Below are 22,225 nucleotides of genomic sequence, written 5' to 3'. Positions count from 1 at the left end.
CTGTCTTGCCACAATGCACGCTCTGTGTTATATAGTCGTGGAATAATTTTTTGGGACAAGGTTTTTCTACTGGGGAGAATATGCATGGGATTTAAGGCCTGGACAAAAGTTTTAAATCCTTTGTCCTCCACATTGGAAAATGATTGAAAGTCACTGGCTATCATTCACTGGCCTCATCAACACTTTTCAACACTCCGTTTGGCTGGGGTCATATGTTTTAGAATAAATTAGCTCATCTGGTTGTAACTTGCAGAAGGACATTGTCTATCTATAGTCTATCTAGACACACACATACTCACACTCACACATCACATCACTAGCTTGTAATGTGTATATATTAATTGCACAACAAAACTGTTTGATTTTATTAGATTCAAATGACATCAGGTTATTTCATGACGACTTTAAAATCATCAACAGGTAACCATCATAACCTGATCTCTGTTAGTTTTAGCTTCCTTTATTACTGAAAATGTGTTTGACAAACACTCTGTCACAGAAGCCAAAAAAGACAAATAAAAAGAGTTTAGATCCCAACTATTGGAATCACTAGTCACTGTTATGGTGAATTCAAAGGAAACAGAGATAAACCTCTGTTAATTCTTAATAATAACTTTTGTAGATGTCTAACATAAATAAAGTCAATTAGTTATGAGTGAAGCTGGTAATGCTGTTTGTAAAGTGGTTTAATCCTCCTCTGCTGAGATCTTGAGAGATTTACTGTCTTTTATCTTCAGTTGATTTCATCTAAGGCTGTGGCTGGAAGTCAGTTTAAGTTCTTGTGTTTCTGCTCGTCTCTTTTTCTGTTCTCTTCTTTTCTTCAGTGATTCTGATTGTTAACAGGCTTATTAAGGCTTAGATGACTCCATATTTAATATACACAGATTTTGTGGCTCAGATAAGGTCCAGTTCTGGTTTAATTCTTTGCTCTTAACTGACATGTGGCCAGTGTTGGGAGTAACGCGTTACAAAAGTAATGCATTACAGTAACATATTACTTTTTGCTGTAACGCAGTAGTGTAAGGCATTACCAATCAATTTTCAGTAATATTTTACTCGGTACATGTTCAGTAACGCTTCCGTTACAACACACTTTTAGCCCAAAATTTTTTTTAAAAAGCAAGACCGCGAGACGAGACGAACGAATGAAATATGCAAGTTATTACCTGTTCGTGGTCAGTCAAATAGCTGCGTGTGGTGTCCAAGTTTGTAAATAAAGACGACTAAATTACAGCTTCTGATAAATTTGTATAGCGATTTATTTCATCTCCCTCTAATGTGACATAGTCCAGTCCAGTGAAGGCGTGGGCGTGTTTACAGGAGTGCCGCGAGACATGATTCCAGCCTCTGTGCTCGCGCGCTGGCCAGTGGAAGAGTGGCTAATGGGTAAAGATGGCAGAAGACTGTACATTCGCGAGATGGACATATGCCCATTACTTCGAGTTTGTCAGAGATAAGGACAAGAAGAACGTCATAGTCAAATGCAACCTTTGTCCAAAACCGAAAGAACTATCGACGTCGCGAAATAGTACTAGCAATTTAAAAAAACATCTCGAACGGTGCCATGCGACCACTCCACTTACTGAGAAAAGAAAAAATACAGAGGACGAGAGTATTAAGCCAAAGCAGCAGAAATTAAATTTCTCTCGGTCTGCCATCATGCCACTTGAACCTCGAGAAGTCAGAAGACTTGTGGCAGAGTATCTCGTCGAGGACATGTTACCATTGTCAACGGTGGAATCTCCTGCGTTCAAGAACCTAGTTAGCAAGATCCCTGTGACGACCAACAATGACACGGTAAGCTAACGTTTCTGTGAGTGACTAGCTAGAATTTTATCTAGTTCATATAGATTCTAGGTCACTGGATAAAAATGTACAGGTGAAACTCGAAAAAGTAGAATATCATGCAAAAGTTTGTGTATTTCAGTAATTCAAATTTTTTTTTTTTTTTTTTTTTGATTTCATGTAATATTAAAAAAAAAAAATAGATTTAGAATTTGGGGATTTCATAAGCTGTAAGCCATAATCATGAAAATGATAACTTTTGCACTACATTCTAATTTTTCAAGTTTCATCTGTGTAGTCAAAATGTTATAGCCATCCACAGACCTAAACTGAATGTACTGACCTAAACTTTAAATGTAGCTAAAATAAATTGATTGCAACCACTTACCTAAAAAAAAAAGTTAATTCAAGTAATCATTTTTCAGTGTACAGTATATAGCAGCATAATGTGAATGTATCTGACAATGGAACATTGGTTCTTGGAACAGACAATGAATTTGCAATCGTGTGATTTAGCATAGCATGATCATGAACTGGAGTTTTAATATCTATTTATGTTGCTTATTTTTCAGCATGTACTGCCATGCAGAACAACGTTCACCAAAGAACTGGATAGGACCTATACTGCTATGGAAAAAGAGCTAAAAAAAACAATTGATGAGCAGCAGTACGTGTCAACAACTGCAGACATATGGACTGCCTACAACAGGAGTTTTTTGGGGGTGACGGTCCATTGGATCGATTCGGAGACGTTGCAACGGAAGAAGGCTGCGATCGCTTGTCGTAGGTTCAGAGGTAGACACACTTATGACGCAATTGCATCTGAACTTGAGGATATTTTTTCCCAGTATGGATTAACTACTGAAAAAGTGACTGCATGTGTGACAGACAATGGCAGCAACTTTGTTAAAGCTTTTAAGGAATACCAACAAGTCGAAACTGAGGAGGAGGACGAAGAAGAGGAGGTGGAGGAGGATGATGGGAAAGTGACCTTCACCGACCTCCAAAGCGTTCTCACTGAAGGAGACGATGAGGATGCACAGCAAGGGCTGTGTGTGTTGCCTGCACATCACAGATGTGCAGCTCACACGCTCAACCTCATTGCCAACAATGAGATTCATAAATGGTTGGTATCAAACCCAGAATCCAGGGCTGTTTACCGCAGTTCCACAGCTAAGTGTTCAGCACTATGGACCAAAGCTAGCCGGTCCACAGTTGCATCTGAGTGCCTAGAAGAGATCAGTAAAAGGAAGTTGATTGTGCCCTCAGTCACCCGGTGGAACTCATTTTATGACGACTATGTTCGGATCATAGAAATGCCACTAACTGACATTAACAATCTATGCACATAGGTTCAGATTAAATGCATGAATGACAGGGAATACCAGTTTCTGAAGGAATACTGCTCCATTATGAAGCCTTTCAGCGCTGCACTGGACATCCTACAGGGTGAGGAAACTTGTTTTTATGGGACACTTCAACCAACACTTGAAGTTCTAATGGCCAAAACTTTAGCAATGCAAAATGGCCTTTCACAAATGATCACTGGGTTGCCTGAAATAATTGTGGGAGCAATTAAAACTCGCTTTGCCACAACAAGTGACTCCAAGGATGCCCTACTGGCTGCCGTCTCACTACCCAAATTTAAACTGCGCTGGGTAAAAGAGGAAACCAGAAGAGATCACCTCAAGTACCTTCTCACCACTGAGTGCCGCACCCTAACAGTAGAAGAGCCTGCCACCCCAATGAGTGATGCTCCTCAACCTGCTGCAGTCACCTCCTGTGAGGATGACTTCTTTTCATTTGATGAAAAGCCCAATGCCATGGCTGATGCACCTATGTCAGTGGAAACAGAGGTAACCTCTTATTTCAATTCTGATCCAGTGATGGAAAGCCTGCATCAGTTTCCAAGAATTAAAAAAATTGCACTACGTTATAATGCACCAACACCATCCAGTGCACCAGTCGAAAGACTTTTCAGTCTTGGGAGTCTGGTACTCACCCCAAAACGCAACCGTCTTGGTGATGGACGCTTTCAGCGCCTTATTCTGATGCGGTACAACAGATATTTCAGTCAAATGGAATAGGCCCACCATAGTCGTAAGCAAGCACAGCTTCAATTTCCCTTTACTTGAATTTTTCCATGTTTAGCTGCACACCACCTCTGTTTTATATTTGGCAGGAAACAGAACTTTTTAAATCCAATTTTGCTGTTGGCAATATCTGACCATTATTTAAGTTTTGAAGATTTTGAACCATATTTGCTGTCAGGCCTTGTGGGCCCAAACACCTTAATTTCAGTTTTGTATTTCCAAAAGTTTTTATTTCCATTTATTTCTCGTATGACTTCCCTCATTACTGAACTTTTTTGAATTTGACTTAAATGACTGAGCCATATTTCCTGTTAGGTCCAAGCACTTTAATTTCATTTTTTTTATTCTCGAAAATGGTCTTGTCCTTTAGTTTCATAGAAACAATTGCAATCTGTCTTGTTGTTATAGCCTAAGTGGATTTATTTGAACCTTCCTTTGTTTGGAAGCCTGTTTTGTTTGAGCCTTTTTAGAGGCATATAGGCCTAAGGGTCTCTATTTGTTCTTTTTTTTTCTTCTTCTAAGCAGCAGTTAGGCTATGTTTAGCCTATGTTCATTTTCATGGACTAAAATGACTGAGGCTGAGGGTTGGTCCTCCAATTGCACTTTATACTTCCAGAGAAAGCATAAGCTATGTTCATCATGCTCACTTTGTGCATGACAGTTTTGTGTTGTGAACCTCTTGAATTCGAAGAGAATAAATTAATGGCAACAATAAAAGAACAAATGTGCATCTTGTGACTTCTTGTCATGGCATTAAAGTTTACATACAGTTCTGTTGTGTCTAATATGAATAGACCAAAGCTATTGCCAGATAATCACTTTACCTCTACCATACTTTTAACAGACTTGGATCGTTTGTGATTCTGTCTGTCATCCTCTCTTTCTTCTCTTGAGCCTTCACTTTGCCAATTATATGCTATATTGTTAGTAGCCTGGATAGCCCACAATCATTATGCTACATTATATTGCCTTCTACTGGATGTAAAATGCTCTGTAGTACATTTTGTCTTTTTATTTTTTATATTATAACTACATCTGTAGTTATTTTGGTGAAAGTAACTCAAAAGTAATATAGGAGTAATGTAACGCATTACAATTCTGAGACAGTAATATTGTAAGGTAATGAATTACTTTTAAGTAACAGTAACAAGTAATCTATAATGTATTACAGTTTGGAAGTAACTTGCACAACACTGCATGTGGCATTGCTATGGCCTGCTTGTGGCCCAGATCTGGCAAATAGGAGTGAGCCACCGCTCATGTGGGCCAGATCATCATTCCACATGTGCCAGATGTGGGCCAACACAATTTTGCAGCCAAAATGTGGTGATGGCGCAGTGGATAAGATGCATGCCTTTAGTGTGAGGGACTGGGTTCGAATTTACTGTGAGACACCAATGTGTCCCTGAGCAAGACACTTAACCCCTAGTTGCTCCAGAGGCGTGCAACCTCTGAAATATAGCAATTGTAAGTCGCTTTGGATAAAAGCGTCAGATAAATGTAAATGTACTGGGGAAACACTGACCTGCTTCTTGGTCCCAGTCAAAGCTGCTACATTTTGTAAGAGTTGAAGGCGATTCAACATTATACAAAGAAGCCAGATACAATGAATTACAATAGTCCAACTTTTAAAATATACAAGCCTGTATAACCTGGGTTTAATGTTTGCATTGCGTTTTAAATTAAAGAAGCCAGCCTTCACCACAGCATTTGCTTATTAATTTTAAGCTCTGAATCAAAGATAACTCTCAGATTCTCTGCTTGCTTATGTACATTAGAGGCAAAAGGGCCTAAAAAGTAAAGTATGTGAGTGGGTGACCTAATGGAGCAAAATACTAGTCGTTATGTTTTAGCTTCATTAAGTTGTACATTAAGTAACATTAAGTTATTTACCATCCATAATTTAATTTCACTCAAGCAATTAATCAAAGCATTTAATGCAGTACCATCATCTTCCTTCAATAGACGATACAGTTGAGTGTCATCTGCATAACAATGATATGCAACATTATATTTTTGACAGATAAGGCTGAGTGGTAACATGTACAAAGAAAACAATATGGGCCCCAGAATTGACCCCTGAGGAACCCCACAAACACACACTGCAGAATCTGGGAAATAATTTCCCAATTTTTTCCCCAGCTTTTGTACTTTAAGTAAGAAGAAAACCATTTAAGGGCAGTTCCCTTGATACCCACTGACACAAACGCTCTAAAAGAAATGAATGTTCAATCGTGTCAAATGCTGCCGTAATACAGCACACTTTCCTGAGTTTTTTCCCCCTTGCTTTTTTTATTTTAGGACATTTATATTACTTTCAAATCAGTGTAAATAACTATTGGGTGCCCACTGTAACAGCTTACCCCATATAATGTGAAAAATGAATTAATGATGGCAAAAAAGTAAAAATGTTGAATAACCTTGCTTAATAAATGACACCTAGGATACATACTTTATGAATTTAATGCAGCAGTTTTGTTGAATGTTGGATGATGTATCTGGTTAAATTATGGTGTTAAATTAATTCACCCATGAAGAGCATCCTTTTTTAAAACAGAAATAGTGGCAGACTAATGTATATTATTCTATTGAGGGGTGTTCATCTCATTTAAATGTAAAATAAGTTCTATAGTTCATCTACATTAATTAAGAGTTTTATCACTAAATGTTTAAAGCAAGATAATACAGAAAAAAAAGAAAAAAAAACATAGTCTGAAAAGAATGCTGTGACTAATTGTGTTCCAATTTAACATGCATCAAATCCCCATGCAATGGTGAGGGAGGGAAAGATAGAGTATTTAATAGCAGGGAAGAGTTTGCTCAGTGGTAGGGAGAGACAGAACAGAGGACAGATAGATAAGACAGACTGTTTCATGGCAGTACAGGAGAGCTATTGAATTAAATATGAAAAACAATCCATTTGCTAATTTCTTCTTGATTTGTTATGCTTAATATGTTCGGATAGGTAATGTATTGTCCTTGTTTTGTATACATTTAAAATGTTTATATCTTAATGTATTTTGAGATTGAGGTTAAACAGTTTACAAATTATGAGGAATAACTTCTGTTTATTTTTGCTGTTTTATTTCTAAAGGTCTGTACTACACAGTTTAAAAAAGCAGAATGGGTGACCAATCAAACAACGTCTCTTTTACTAAATTCCAGTTAATTGGATTCACAGACCTTAAAGAGTATCGGCCTCTACTGTTCATTCCTTTTTGCATCATCTTAATCTATACATTATTTGCTAATGCCATTTTAATTATTGTCATTGCAAAGCATAGAAAATTGCATGCTCCCATGTATATTTTAATTGGACTCATTGCAGCTTTGGGTTTTTGTGTGCCAATTTACTTTATTCCAAGGATGTTGGTCGGTTTATTGTTGGACTGGAATACAATTACACGACATGAATGCCTAATACAAATGCTTTGTATGCATTTTTCTGGTATTTTTCAGTCCACCATATTGCTTGGGATGGCTGTGGACCGATATTTTGCTATTATTTATCCTTTACGTTACAATGATTTTGTAAATATGACAAACTCACTTATTTTCTCTGCAGTTCTTTGCATTCGGAACGCAGTTACCATTATTACCATGGTTGGTCTAGTTGTGCCACTTACTTTTTGTAGAACAAATATGATTTACCACATTTTCTGTGAACATACATCTGTTGTCAATCTAGCATGTAATGATATTTCTAAAAACTATTTAGCTCTTACAGTAGCTTTTGGTGTAACATCCGCTGATTGTTTTGTGATATTCTGCTCTTATGTCATCATTTTTGTCATCATATTTCGCTCTCCTTCTGGTGAATCCCGCCACAAAGCCATTCATACATGCACCACACACATAATGACCATAGTAATAGCCTATATCAGTGTTACTGCTGCATTTGTTGGGTATAGAGTAGCTACAATACCTCGAGATATCCGTATCTTAACAAGCTCATTGTATCACCTTGTTCCTGCAATATGTAACCCTATTATTTATGGTCTCAGAACCACAGAAATTAGAACTCAAATTGTGAATTTTTTTAAATTGAATAAAGTTACTACACATTGATTGTCAAATGCAGTCCATGTAAGACATTTGTAATAAGAGTTTTGTCATTATCTTATGCAAAATTGTCTATTAGCTTTTTTTTTCTCCATCCAGGATGTCAAATCCAAGTCTGAACTAAATTATGTTTTTCTAGTTTGTTTTTCACCATATTTGTAACGTTTCATTTGTGTTTTCATTCATGTCTGTATTTCCACTCTTGTGTTTTGCTGTCTGTCATCTTCAGTTTCCCCTGCCTGTTTGTCACCATAGTTACATATTGATTAGAGTTTGAGTTCAGGTGTGTCTAGTTAATTAGTCTTGTTAGTTCCTCTGTTTGCAGTGTACTTAAACCCTCTGTGTCTTTCTGTTCAGGATCAGTTCTATATTTAAATTGTGTCGGTTGTTAAGTCTCTATTTTGAAAAGTTTGAGTTTGTTGAATAAGTTTAATAAAGAGATGCTGCTGCATCTGGATCCTGGCAACTTCCTTTGTACTGCAACCAACATTTTGTGAAACATATGTCATATGTCTCAACATTATGAGTTCATTCTATTTACAACTTGCTGTCTATCGGTATTAAGACTGCTGCTAGTTCCAATGCACTAATTTGATAACTTAATGTTTCAAAAAATTACATTTTCCAATTAACTGCTTTATTGTGCTCATGCATTGTATACTGTAGTTAATTTAAAACTACATTGAATAAACATGAATGCATTCATTAAATTGTCAAATTATTTTGAAAAACAATGGATTATTGCCATGCATGTCTATAGACTTTTAAACTTTTGCTTGTGGTTGAGTGTTTAAAGAAAGAAAAACTTCACTGTGAAGATATAGTGTGTAATTATAATTAGAGTGACCATTGTGATTAACATTTACACTAATGCAAACCATATTTAGAGAAACAGTTTACTGATAACTGGGCCATTCCACCTAATGGGTGACATTTGCTTGTTGTAGCTCTTCAAAATTAAACTTTATTGTTATCTTTTCATGCTGAATTTCAGCCCATAAAAATGCAAGCCCTAAAAATACAATGTATTAAAATGCAAGCATGGTTAATGCAATGCATATTTTGTTCAAGTAGTGCAATTCAACAAGCTTTATTGTTTCAAAAACATTTGCCATTATTTTACTTCCATGTATTTGTGACAAAAAAATCAGTGCATATTAAGGCAAGGTGCATTTTAATAAAAAAACATTTAGCCATTTTTTAATTTTAAAGACCGAAGCCTCAAGTGTTAAAAATTGTTTTATAATTTAATTTATTAAACAATTGTATAATTGATGGACCAAACAAAACTCATAAAAACTTCATAACATAATTTCGTAACAGGAATGAACACATGGTAACAGGAATGTACATTAACAGGAATGAGTGTCCATATGTGTGTGCATGTGTGTGAATGAGAGAGAGTGTACATGACTGTGTGTGTATGAGATTTCTGTGTTGAATTGATGCTCACAGCGAAGGAGGTAGAAAGAGAAAGAAGGAGAGAGAAAGGGGGGAGGGAAGTTAAGACAAAAGGGGGGGGGGGGGGGGAGACAAGGTTGCGGATGTGTCTCGCTCCTTCCCTTGCAGTATGCCTTGGAATGGGTTCCCTCCATCTTCTACAAAGTATAAGAAAGACAAAGACAAAAATTTGAAGTCACTTTGTGGTAGACAGGCTCCCTTGGAAGTATGGTATTCACATTGTAAAACGACACTCGGTTCCCTCTCTAGAAGAGGGAACGAGTGTTGCGTAAGCTAGCTTACGAAACGGGGAAAATCCCTTTTCTCGAGAATACTGGAGCCAAAAAATTAATCATTCATTTTCACATATTTAAAATGCATTGCTGCAAAGAGCAGACATAGACTAGGCAGCTCACGCGCCTATTGGCTGCTCTGCGGCACATGTTGCAACCTATCGGTGGATTGATAGTGACGTCAGCACCAATGAGGGCGCGGACGCCCTTGCGCGTCACATCCCGCCAGAATAGGCTTGGCTTACCTCTATTTAAACCAAGTCCAGATAGGGTGTTCTTTGGTTTTTCATACTGAAGCAAAACCAGAAAGCAGCACTAACACGGCCAGGTTACGCAACACTCGTTCCCTCTTCTAGAGAGAACCGAGGTTACGTTAGCTAGCTTACACTACAGGAACCCAATTTAAAGCGCTGTGTGTGCTGAGGTCATTCACACATAGCCCCAAGGGCAGGTACCCTGGGAACACATTATAGTGAAAGTATCCAGGCCAACACAGAGTGGGCCCGAGAATACATAATGACCATATAGGGAGTGTGTCACATCATATGTATTATTGAGTGCTTAACACAGTATAACAGTCAGCGTGGAGAAAGTCAGACTGAGCTGTACAAGAGCAGAACTTAACCAGTTCGCTAGATAAAAATAGTCTCAGATAGAGAACAATTTGGCCTACAAAGCAGGAACCTCAAGGTTGTAAAACCTTATAAATGTAGATGGAGAGGCCCAGCCTGCCGCTCTACAAATGTCCTGGAGTGAAACACCACAAGTCCAAGCCCAAGACGAGGCCATGCTTCTAGTGGAATGGGCTCGAACACCTAAAGGGCATTGAAGGCCTTTAGACTTATAAGCCAAATCGATAGCATCAACTATCCATCTGGAAATGCTCTGTTTCGAGGTAGCTAGCCCTTTAGTGCAGCCAGCGAACGAAACAAAAAGCTGATCCGACTGCCGTAAGGCAGCAGTTTGCTGAACGTAAATCCTTAACGCCCTGACCGGACAAAGGAGATTTACATCATTCTCACTGTCAGTTCCCGGAAGGGCTGACAAGGAAATGACTTGCGCTCTGAATGGAGTGGAGAGCACTTTGGGGACATAGCCGTGTCTCAATTTGAGCATAACTTTAGAGTCATTAGGCCCAAATTCCATGCACGACGCGCTCACGGAGAGCAAGTGTAAGTCACCCACTTGCTTCACCGAAGCGAGAGCCAAGAGAAAAATAGTTTTGAATGAGAGACACCGTAAGTCCACCGAGTGAAGTGGTTCGAAAGGGTCACTCTTCATAGCCTCTAGGACCGTGGAAAGGTCCCAGGCCAGAACCATAGGGGGCCGAGGAGGGTTTAGTCTTCTCGCTCCTCTAAGGAAGCGGATGACAAGATTGTTCCTTCCCAGTGACTGGCCATGCAGAGGTTCTGAGAACGCTGCTATGGCTGCAACATACTTTGAGCGTTGCAGCGTTCGCTGAGTAGACGCACAGCCAGTCAGTAGGAAGAAACAAGCTCGTCATCCGCTTCCTTAGAGGAGCTAGATGGATGAATCCCCCGCAAGCCCCGTCTGTTCCCATTAGGGATCTTTCATTGGTCCTAGTGGCCCTGAAAGCTTTCCCCTTTGAACCGTTAGACTCCATGGATCTAAAGTACCTCTCGCTCAAAACCGTTTTTCTGATAGTGCTGCGTGTCTTGAGTTCGGGCAAAATGACTCTAAGGTCATCCTTAAGCCAAGACATGGTTATAGCCCTAAAGTGTTGGGCACCCCCTTCAGAGCGCAGGTCATTTCTCTTTCGGCTCTGCCAGCATCCAATAGTGAGGGTGATGTTAATCTCCTCTGCCCCGTCAGCGCACTGAGGGCTTACATTATGCGCTGGACTAGACTAGGCTAGACTTCTGTCAGTGTGAGCGGTGTGTTTGTCCTGCCCAAATTATCATCCGCAGACTACTCTCACGCGACGTTAGTTCTCCTGGTTGAGCTGCACTATATGGTGAATAGTTATATGGACCGGCGACGCCGCTCTGTATACCCTGTATGTGCTTATAACATGAGCTTATAACATGGCCCGCATTGCTGGCCACCTGTTTCCCACTTATCTATGTTCCCCGGGAATCCCTGGGACTCATGAAGTGGAGGCTGGGCGCGCACGGCGTTGACAATGGGTTCCCATAGCGTAAGGTAGCTTACGCAATACGAGAGAACCTCTCGTAAGAGAACGTACTCGGTTACATACGTAACCTCGGTTCTCTCTAGAAGAGGGAACGAGTATTGCGTAACCTGACCGTGCAGGTGCCACGAGCGATTTTCGCTTCAGCTGATGAAACCAGTGACGCAGCCTTTGAGCCTGGTTTTTATACGCTAAGCCATTGGGCATGACGTCACACGCGAGGCTCAGTGGTAGGCTGCAGCAGTTGCCGTACGGCAGCCAATGAGCACGCAAGACTGCCTGCTCTAGGTCTGCTGGCTGCTGTACTGCATTGACAATAAATGCAAAATTAAGGATCATTTTTGGCTTCAATATCTCGAGAAAAGATGACTTTACCCGTAGCGTAAGCTAGCTTACGCAATACTCGTTCCCTCTTCTAAAGAGAATCGAGGTTACGTATGTAACCGAGTAGGTTTCTTACCGTAAATCTTAGTTCAATGATGTAAAACTTTGTAAATTTTTTATAAATTGCTACCGTAAGTTTTACGGTAAAGTACGGTAAATGCAACGGTAAGGTTTTTTTACAGTGTTGCTTCCAAAATCCGTACATTTAACAGTATTTTATTAAAGGAAATGTCCCATGAGAGCTATTACAGTTTTTCACTGTATATAAATTGGGTACATACTGTTAAGCAATTAACGTCTTTTCCGTTGCTTTTTTAGAGTTTTTTACCGTTAAAATTACATTTTTTTTACAGTGTAACAGTGAAAACTAATGACATGATTCCTAATGATATATCCTAAGGGTAATATGTACAGAGTGAACAGCAAAGGTTCCAGCAATTAGCCTTGGAGTACGCCATACTGAACTTTTGATTGATAAGACATCTCTTCATTTACTAATTGATAACGGTCAGATAAGTATGATTTGAACCATGCTAATGCAATTCCACTAATGCCAACATAATTCTGAGTCTATTTAAAAGAATTAGAGAAAGAGACAAGAGACAAGAGTTACAAAAGAAAGCCATTTGTGACTCACTCCCATATCTTGCCCAAATGATGCTTATGATTCCCAGTTATGCTAGTCAGGCCTGATGGTAGATGTATGGTTGTGAAACTGCCACATAAGAGACATGTTTTTACCACTGCATATCATAATATATTTGTGTAGTTTTAAAGTAGGTATAGTTTATAACTATAATTTTTTAATATAGTGTAAATATTAAACTTCAAAATTTAAACTGGTACAGTACAGCAGCTAGACTAATTATTTTCCACTTGGTTTTCTGTTTCATCTTGGGATCCCCATCCAGTAGAGAGTACGTCAGCTCCAGTTTGTATCCAGCCTCATACGAAGACTTCAGATGCCCCAAACTTTTGAAGAGATGACTCTAACTCCTGCGAGGAGTTCAGAAGACGCAAACTCTGAATCAACATGCACCAATTTTCCATATACTATAATAATTATGTCCACAACTCGTAATAATTACTTCAGTGAGCTCATTGTTTCTGCCTTAAATTCTAAATACATTACTTGGACACAGTCAGCTCTGATGAAAAATCATACTAAATTGTAATGCAGCATTTTCTGTAAATGTCCTTTGAAACGATATGTATTGTGAATGAGAGCGGCTGACGCTCATAATTCATATTACAGTAAAGGTATCTACTCATTTTTTCATTACATAACTCCAGACACAAATTAAGACATAACTGTCACTATAAGTTTCTCAGAATACAATAGTGGTCAAATACTGAACCTTGAGTCTTATATATTTTTAATAATGTATAGTTTGTCAAGGTAATACATTTACATTTACATTTAGTCATTTAGCAGACGCTTTTATCCAAAGCGACTTACATCTGAGGACTAAAGCAAGCGAGTCATCGTGAAGAGGGAAGAACGACGCAAGAAGTGCTCAAAATACAAAGTTCAGGCATTGCTCAGAGTAGCAAAGGCCAGACAAGGGAAGATTTAAAAGGGAAGGAAAGATTTAAAAGAGAAGATTTTATTTTATTTTATTTTTTATTTTTTTTATGTTAAGTACTCACGGAAGAGATGAGTTTTCAGTTGTCTTTTGAAAGCTGTCAGGGATTCTGCATTACGGACGAGGGTGGGGAGATCATTCCACCAGCATGGAACCGTGAATGAGAATGTTCTGGAGAGTGATTTAGTGCCTCGCTGTGATGGCACCACGAGCCGTCGCTCCTTGGCCGATCATAGGCTTCTGGTAGGGATGTAGACTTGTAGTAGGGAGTGAAAGTAGGACGGAGCTGAATCTGTGGTAGATCTGTAAGCAAGCGTCAAAGCTTTGAATTTGATGCGAGCAGCGAGTGGTAGCCAATGCAGTGAGATGAACAGAGAAGTGATGTGAGCTCTTTTGGGCTCGTTGAAGACAAGGGGGGCTGCAGCATTCTGGATCATTTGTAGAGGTTTAGTAACACATGATGGAAGTCCAGCTAGAAGAGCATTGCAGTAATCAAGCCTAGAAATAACCAGGGCTTGGATGAGAAGTTGTGTTGCATGCTCATTTAGGAACATTCTTCCTGATGTTTCCCTCTTGGCTCTCAACGAAGGCGGTCGCATTTTCTCTCCCTCTCCCTCCCCTTACCTCTCCTGTTTTGCTTCTTTCGTCACGTCTAATGTCTTGTACTTTGAGAGACTCTCGCTACACTGCTCTCCAAAACCAAGAAATTATGGATTTGATCAACTGGTCTCTCAACGCAATTGACACCATCTTCTCGACGAGAAGCTTGGGTTCGGGGGAACCTGACTGCCCTGCCGGGACGTTCTCAGCTGGCTACACGATGGACGCGTGGGAGAGGTGGCGGGTCGTGTGTCTGGCGGCTCTTTCCGTGGAGGACATTGAAGATATCTACCTATTCGGCACCATGATAACAGGTCTTCTGCTGATTGGATAAGGCATTGCCCTGGTTTATCGAGGAACTAAGCAGACGGTGACAGCTGTCAAAAGCCCCGCAAGGCTGCCCGTGATGATTGGAGCGGTGGGCAGAGCTGTCAGCACTCAGACTGGGTCTATGAACCACAATATGGATAACATCACGGAGAAGCTCACAGCTTTGCAAAGGCAAATGGATCGTTTCAGAGACCAAAATGGACCAGGAGAATAGCCTGTATAAATTGAATGCGGCTACTCGCCCCAAGACCAAACAATCCCAATCTTATCTGTTTCGGCACCCCCCAACCAGCACTGTCCTTGGCCAAGGCCGCTGCTGTAACAACAGCTCTCCCGGACGAGCGCTGCAGTGAGCCGCTCTTGCGTTCCTTCCCCGACTCCTCAGACACCTGGTGATTGTTGACTCTGCCTGGGACATGATCAAGGTTGTCTCCATGGCAACTTGCTGTTTATCGCTATGACAATCCTCCGGACTGAGGCTCCTAGATTATGGGGCTGGCTTAGCGACTCTCTCCAGGCCTACACACACATGAACTTAAACATACACAGATATGCACCTGCCCCACACCCCTGGGCTGGACTCCATCCCCCACTCCCAACCGTGTTGCAATGTCTTGTTTGTAGAGTGTACTGTTTATGTGCTAATGTTGCTGAGGTGTTTTTTCCTGTTCCCAGACTGTTCTCCTTACAGGAGCATAGTCTGGGGGTCGCCTTTTTTTCTCCTCACCTCTCCTCATGTCATGCTGTTTTTTCCTCAAGTTGGCGCTGATTATAGCAGCCTCTGTAACACCTTATTACCAAAGCAAATTCCTTATATGTGCACAACACTACTTGGCAATAAAATTGATTCTGATTCTGATTCTGATTGCAAACCTGCATGATCGAGCTGTCTTTGTAATGTGGTCTGTGAAGGTCAGGTGGTCATCAAATATTACTCCAAGATTTCTGACCGACCTTGATGGGGTGATTGAGGATGACTCTAGCTGGATAGTGAAGTCGTGCTGTAGAGAGGGATTGGCAGGGAGGACGAGAAGCTCAGTCTTTGCCAGGTTGAGCTGCAGGTGATGTTCCTTCATCCATGCCGAGATGTCCGCCAGACAGCTTGAGATACGTGCAGCTACTGTGGGATCATCTGGTTGAAATGAGAGGTAGAGCTGGGTGTCATCAGCATAGCAATGGTAAGAGAAACCTTGTGCCTGTATGATGGGTCCCAATGATGTGGTGTAGATGGAGTAGAGGAGCGGTCCAAGAACTGAACCCTGAGGAACCCCTGTGTTCAGTTGATGTGCTTTGGATACCTCTCCATGTAACCCTGAAGGACCTACCTGTGAGATAGAACTCAAACCAGTGGAGGGAAGTTCCTTTGATGCCCAGTGATGAGAGGGTGGACAGAAGGATCTGATGATTCACAGTGTCAAAGGCAGCAAAAAGATCCAGCAAAATGAGAACTGAAGATTTGGAAGCAGCTTTTGCGATCCGCAGGGCTTCTGTGACGGACAGAAGTGCAGTCTCGGTTGAATGGCCTTTCTTGAAGCCAGATTGGTTGACATCTAGCTGGTTGGTCAGAGACAGGAAAGATGACACTTGGTTGAAAGCAACTCGTTCAAGTGTTTTCGCAATGAATGGTAGGAGAGAGACAGGTCTGTAATTCTCTAAAAGTGATGTGTCTAATGTTTTTTTTTTTTAGCAGTGGAGTTACCCGAGCCTGCTTGAATGCTGTAGGGAAAATGCCAGTGTGGAGGGATGAGTTGATGATGTTTGTGAGTACTGGTAGAAGTGTGGGAGAGATGGCTTGTAGAAGGTGTGAGGGGATGGGGTCTAGAGGGCAGGTGGTAGGATGACTGGAGTGGAGAAGTTTAGATACTTCTTCCTCGGTTAGCGGAGAGAAGGTAAAGCGAAGGTTTCTGGTAGTGGGAGAGCATGGTTTGGGTTCCTGTGTGTGTGGAGTTGAGAACTAACTAATGATAGAGGTTGTTTTGTTGGTGAAGAAGTTAGCAAAGTCATCAGCAGTTAAAGAGGAGGTGGATGATGGTGGAGGTGGATAGAGGAGAGAGTTAAATGTCTTGAAAAGTGTTCGTGTGTTAGAGGCACTGTTGATCTTGCTGTGGAAATATGAAGATTTTGCAGCGTGAACATCAGCAGAAAAGGAAGAGAGCAGAGATTGATACATACTCAGGTCAGACGTGTCTTTTGATTTGCGCCATTTCCTCTCCATTGCCCTGAGTTTGGTCCGGTGTTCACAAAGAACCTCAGATAACCAGGGGTTAGAGGGAGTAGCGCGTGCTGGCCTGGAGGAGAGAGGGCAGATATTGTCTAAAGAAGAAGTTAAAGTGTAGCATTAAGTATCTGTTGCGGTATTCACATCTAGAGATGAGAATTGTGAGGGTGAGGGAAGTGAAGGTGACACAGCAGAGGAAAGATGGGAAAGAGAAAGTGAGCGCAGGTTACGTCTGAAAGTAACTGGTAGGGGAGTTGGTGGAGCATGGGTAGTGAGTTGTAGATTGAAAGTAATGAGGAAATGATCTGAAACATGGAGAGGTTTCACCAAAATGTTGTCTGTGATGCAGTTGCGTGTGTAAACCAGGTCCAGTTGGTTGCCTGCCTTGTGAGTACCTGTGGTGATGAGCCGTTTGCATAGAGAAGAGAGAGTTAAGTATATCCAGTTGTTAGAAATGAGAAGACCAGTACCCCCACCCCTCCCAGACTGGCGAGGGTTGTGGGAGAAAGAGAAGTTGTTAGAGAGAGCAGCAGGGGTTGCTGAGTCTTCTGGACGGATCCAGGTCTCAGTCAAGCCCGATATATTAAGAGTAGAATGAGATGCAAAGGCTGGAATGAAGTCAGCTTTATTGACTGCTGACTGACAATTACATAGACCCATAGAAAGAGAGAGAGGTGTGTGTGTGGATAAGAGAATGGGACGCAGATTAGCAGTATTGCGCTGCCTTCTGTGCGTGATGAGTGCACGTTGTCGAGAGATGGGATGAGCTCATATTGTGGCCATAGTCCCTTAACAGGATTGCTCCTGTCTGCCTTGCTGCTCTGCTAAGTTGGTTTGCGTCTGTAGCTTCATATATCTTTCTGTTATGAATCATTATTCATTATCATTCCCTGTTGTTTATACTGCTAAATATAACTTACTCAACATCACATATTAACCTGACATTGTTAGCTTCAATCTAAATTGTTGCTAGCACAACATGCTAGTAATTCGCTAGCCTGTTAGCGTGTCATCTGTGCGCTCTTTATTTATTTATTTATTTTGCTTGCGCCTTTTACAAATCCATCAAAGCTGTTACGAGTTATGTCATCTTCTCCTCTTATTGTCACTTGCACTTCATGTAACATGTATAGCATAGCCTTCTCTGTCAGCAAAGGATTTACATGTGATAAATGCAGAAAGATAGTCAGGCTGATGGAGAAGATTTCAGAACTAGATACACACATCCAAACTTTAATTGAGGTTAATGGTAAGAGTGCAAGGGCTTTAGATACTGCTTTGGATGCGACTAGCTTAGTGAAAACTGTACATTGTTCGGTTCCGGCTGTAGAGCCCGTGCAGCAAGGCAGTTGAGTGTCCGTGAGACGCTGTAGTTGCAGGACAAAACACTGCTCTTCTGTTACAATTACCATAAAAAATAGATTCTCACCAATCAGTCAAACACCCTCTGAGAATCCTGTTGAATGTGCCCTAGTTTTTGGCGATTCTATTACACGGAACGTGAAAATAGAGACACCAGCCACCATAGTCACATGTTTGCCAGGAGCCAGAACGCCTGACATCAAAGCAAATTTAAAAGTGCTAGCTAATGCTAATCGTAAATTCTCTAAGATTATTATTCACATCGGCACTAATGATGTTTGACTACGCCAGTCGGAGATCACCAAAATTAATATTAAAGAGGTGTGTGAACTTGCAAGTACGATGTCAGGCACTGTAATTTGCTCTGGCCCCCTTCCTGTTCTCAGGAGTGATGAGATAGTTAGCAGACTGTCATCACTCAATGGCTGGTTGTCTAAGTGGTGTCCGCAAAATAATATAGAATTCATAGGCAATTGGAGTTTTTGGGGCGGAACTGACCTGTTGAAAAGAAATGGTATTCATCCCTCCTGGGATGGTGCTGCTCTTCTCTCTAGTAATATGGCGCATAGTCTTAGACTCAAACATGACAATCTGAGGCTCAGGTCAGGAAGCAGACAGACTGGCTAAACTGACAGTCTGCTAGCTGTCTCGTGTCACTGGGGTCAGATAAATCCCATCACATATAGCCTCTTTCAGCTAGATATCATGATATAGTGACTGTGTCTGTTCCCCGAATTAGGAAATAAAAAAAATTCCAAACCCATCTAAGGGTAAAATTTTTATTGATGTTCAACAAATAAAAAACAGATATAATACAAATGATAAATTGGATATTAAATCCCTTATTTCAAAAGCACTTATTGTTAATGATATGATTAAAGATTATAACCTAGATGTGCTGTGCAGAAACCTGGCTAAAACCAGATGATTACATTACACTAAATGAGTCCACCCCCCAAGCTTACTGTTGTAAACATAAGCCTTGTCTGAAAGGCAAAGGGGGAGGTGTTGCTGTAAGTTATAGTAATATTTTCAGAATTGCTAAGTCTAGTTCAAATATAATTCTTTTGAAGTGTTGGTGCTTAATGTAACAATATTGAGTGTAAATGATAAATGACGTTTGAGGTTTGTGCTGGCTGCTGTATACAGGCCACCAGGGCACCATATAGACTTTATCAAATAATTTGCTGACTTTCTATCAGAGTTAGTACTGGCTGCAGATTAAGCCCTGTTGTTGGTGATTTTAATATACATGTAGATAACGAAAACTATGCATTGGGATTGGCATTTAAAGACATTCTTAACTCTATTGTAGTTAGACAACACGTGTCAGGACCTACTCATTGTAGTAATCATACTCTAGATCTAATATTATCGCATGGAATCAATGTTAATGCCGTTGAAATTCTGTAGCAGAGCGATGACATTCACACATCAATTAGTAACAGATGAATAAGTAGCTGGATTGAGCTTTGTGCTCATTTTTTGTTTCCCTCCAGAGTGCAGGGAGACACACTAACCTCAGCACATATAAAGAGACAGTGAGTTTCACAATATTGGTTATAATATTGCAATATTGTAAAGTGAATATAACAAAGAGCTAAATGGTTAACACACACACACACGTTTGGTTTTCATGTTTTATGGGGACATTCCATAGCCATTATGATAGATATAATGATGTCTATACTGTACAAACTGTATAATATATCTTTTATATGTTCATTTCTTGTTTCCTTCCAGAGAACAGGTAAACACAGTAACCTTCGCACATACAGGGACAGTCACTTTCACAATATTGGATGTAAAGTGATTATAACAAAGAGCTACATGGTTAAAGTACACACACACACACACACACACACACACATGTATACACACACACACACACACACACACACACACACACATGTATACACACACACACACACACACACACACACACACACATTTCTCTGAAAGTTTTCTTCTCTGATGCTATCGCAAAGGGGTTTTGTGTGTGATGAGACAAAAAGCGGGCAAAATGAGGCTTGTGGACAAATCATACCATTACACCCATTTGGTCCAACAATCATTAATATGTAGCATGGAATGCATAACTTTAGAGTTTGAAACTTTTAATTTGGTTACAATTCTTTACAATAATAATAATAATAATAATAATAATAATATGAATAATAGTCTGTATATTATTCTGTGTGACATTTATTACACCAGAAAAAAAGAAAGAAAAAAATCTACCTGGAGGGGTTTATAAGACAAATAATTTTTTTGCGAATATCAGGCAGGTTTAAAGCATAAACAAGGGGGTTCAGGATGGGTGGTATAATAAGGAACCCCAGTGAAAAAAAAACCGACAGCCATAAAGGAAGTTCTAAGGTAACAACTCGACTCAAAGTGACCTCAGAAATAAGAGCAATTGAGAAATTCAAAAGGACCACTATGTGTGGAATACAAGTTTGATAAGCTTTGCCCTTGAACTGTGATGAGCTTCTTTGACAAACAATAATAATTTTTACATAAGAATATAATATTAAACTTAAAGGGATGACAACAGTTGTGATTAATATAAGTAAGCCAAAAACATTATTAATTATTGTGCTTTCGCAAGAAAGCTTGACTACTTCATAGTTGTGGCAGTACACCTTAAACAATTTGTTACCACACATTTTCAGTTGTGTACTTAAAAGACCAACAATACTAAGTAAAATCATTGGATAAGCCACGTTTATACCTACTGAAACAATCAAAAACCTTGGTGTAATTATGTTGTGATATTGTAAAGGTTTACTGATTGCAGCAAATCTGTCAAATGCCATTAACATTAATATTGTATATTCATTTGCGGCATACGTGAAAATGACAACAGACTGTAAGACACATGCTTCAAGGGAGATTGAGTGTGTATCAGATAGCAAGTCTGTCAGTGCTCTTGGGAAAAAGCCAGCTGTTCCAAACACAGAGTTGAAAGACAAACATGAAATCAGAATGTACATGGGCTGGTGTAAAGTCCTTTCAAGAAATATAGCAAGCATAATAAGGACATTAAATAACATGATAGCACAGTACAGAGTAAATCCTAAACCGAAGAAAGCATATCTTATGTACCCGAGATTTTCAAACAACATCAAGTAAAAATATGTCCCATTTTCCATTTTGCATCAGGCAGAGTTACTTCATTGACCTGAAGAAGAAAGTACACAATGTTTCTATGATTTTTAAATATTAAAAAAACAGCAGTCTGCATTATTAGCTTACAATAAAGTTAAATTTGTTTTATGAACACATGAATTATCAATGAACAATAATATATTTATACACTAACTTTAGATTAATATTTACTTTAAAGAATTGTGTAAACATATAATCTTCAGGTTAATTTGTTTTAAAAGTAGATATGTGACATATCAATAAAAAACTTTGAAATTTATTTTGAACATCAGGCACATTTTTCTATACCTTGAAACACACATTACATAATTGAAATACCTTCTGTGATACACCTTGAAATAACCATTGTTGCAAGAAATGTGGGTCACCATTACGCTAATGTTCTTATAGCATCTAACATGTCTTAGGAGGATTCTTTGTTTTTTGATTTTTTGTAAATAGAGGGTATGTGTGTGATGTCACAGCTGGCAGAAGTGACTGTGGTTATGCCAACTAAGTGGCAAAAAGTCAGGTCACTACATGATGATTATGCCATCATCAAGATACAACCAACATCACCAGATTCATTTTTCTTTCTGACTTTCTTGCCATAACCAACATGTTATTTCTGTATAAATACAGAGTTTCAGCAGCCAGAGATAAACTAATGGTACTAGTCAAGGGTCAAGAGCACAACTAAAGCAGTCACTGATCACCATCAACTTCAAATGAAACAATAAATCATCAACATCTAAACCTCTGTTAATTCA

General features: G+C 39.8%; 2 protein-coding genes across 2 annotated transcripts; one reads left to right on the top strand and one right to left on the bottom strand.

Moving 5' to 3' along the window:
- The first annotated feature begins 7,001 nt into the window (after window positions 1–7,001).
- On the top strand, window positions 7,002–7,946 carry or55c1 (odorant receptor family 55, subfamily C, member 1). Its single transcript, XM_077207350.1, has one exon. It carries the CDS (start codon window positions 7,002–7,004, stop codon window positions 7,944–7,946), a length of 945 nt encoding a protein of 314 aa, XP_077063465.1.
- A 12,517-nt stretch (window positions 7,947–20,463) lies between these two features.
- Window positions 20,464–21,460, bottom strand: LOC143715549 (olfactory receptor 51I2-like). The gene has a single exon (XM_077207349.1). The coding sequence runs from the start codon at window positions 21,458–21,460 to the stop codon at window positions 20,543–20,545; it is 918 nt and encodes a 305-aa protein (XP_077063464.1). The 3' UTR covers window positions 20,464–20,542.
- Window positions 21,461–22,225: the final 765 nt, after the last annotated feature.

This window comes from Siphateles boraxobius, unplaced genomic scaffold, assembly GCF_051911475.1.
Source record: "Siphateles boraxobius isolate OS27281-9 unplaced genomic scaffold, OSU_SipBor_1 6, whole genome shotgun sequence".
Lineage (NCBI taxonomy): Eukaryota > Metazoa > Chordata > Actinopteri > Cypriniformes > Leuciscidae > Siphateles > Siphateles boraxobius.
This window is presented reverse-complemented; position numbering and strand designations above follow the sequence as displayed.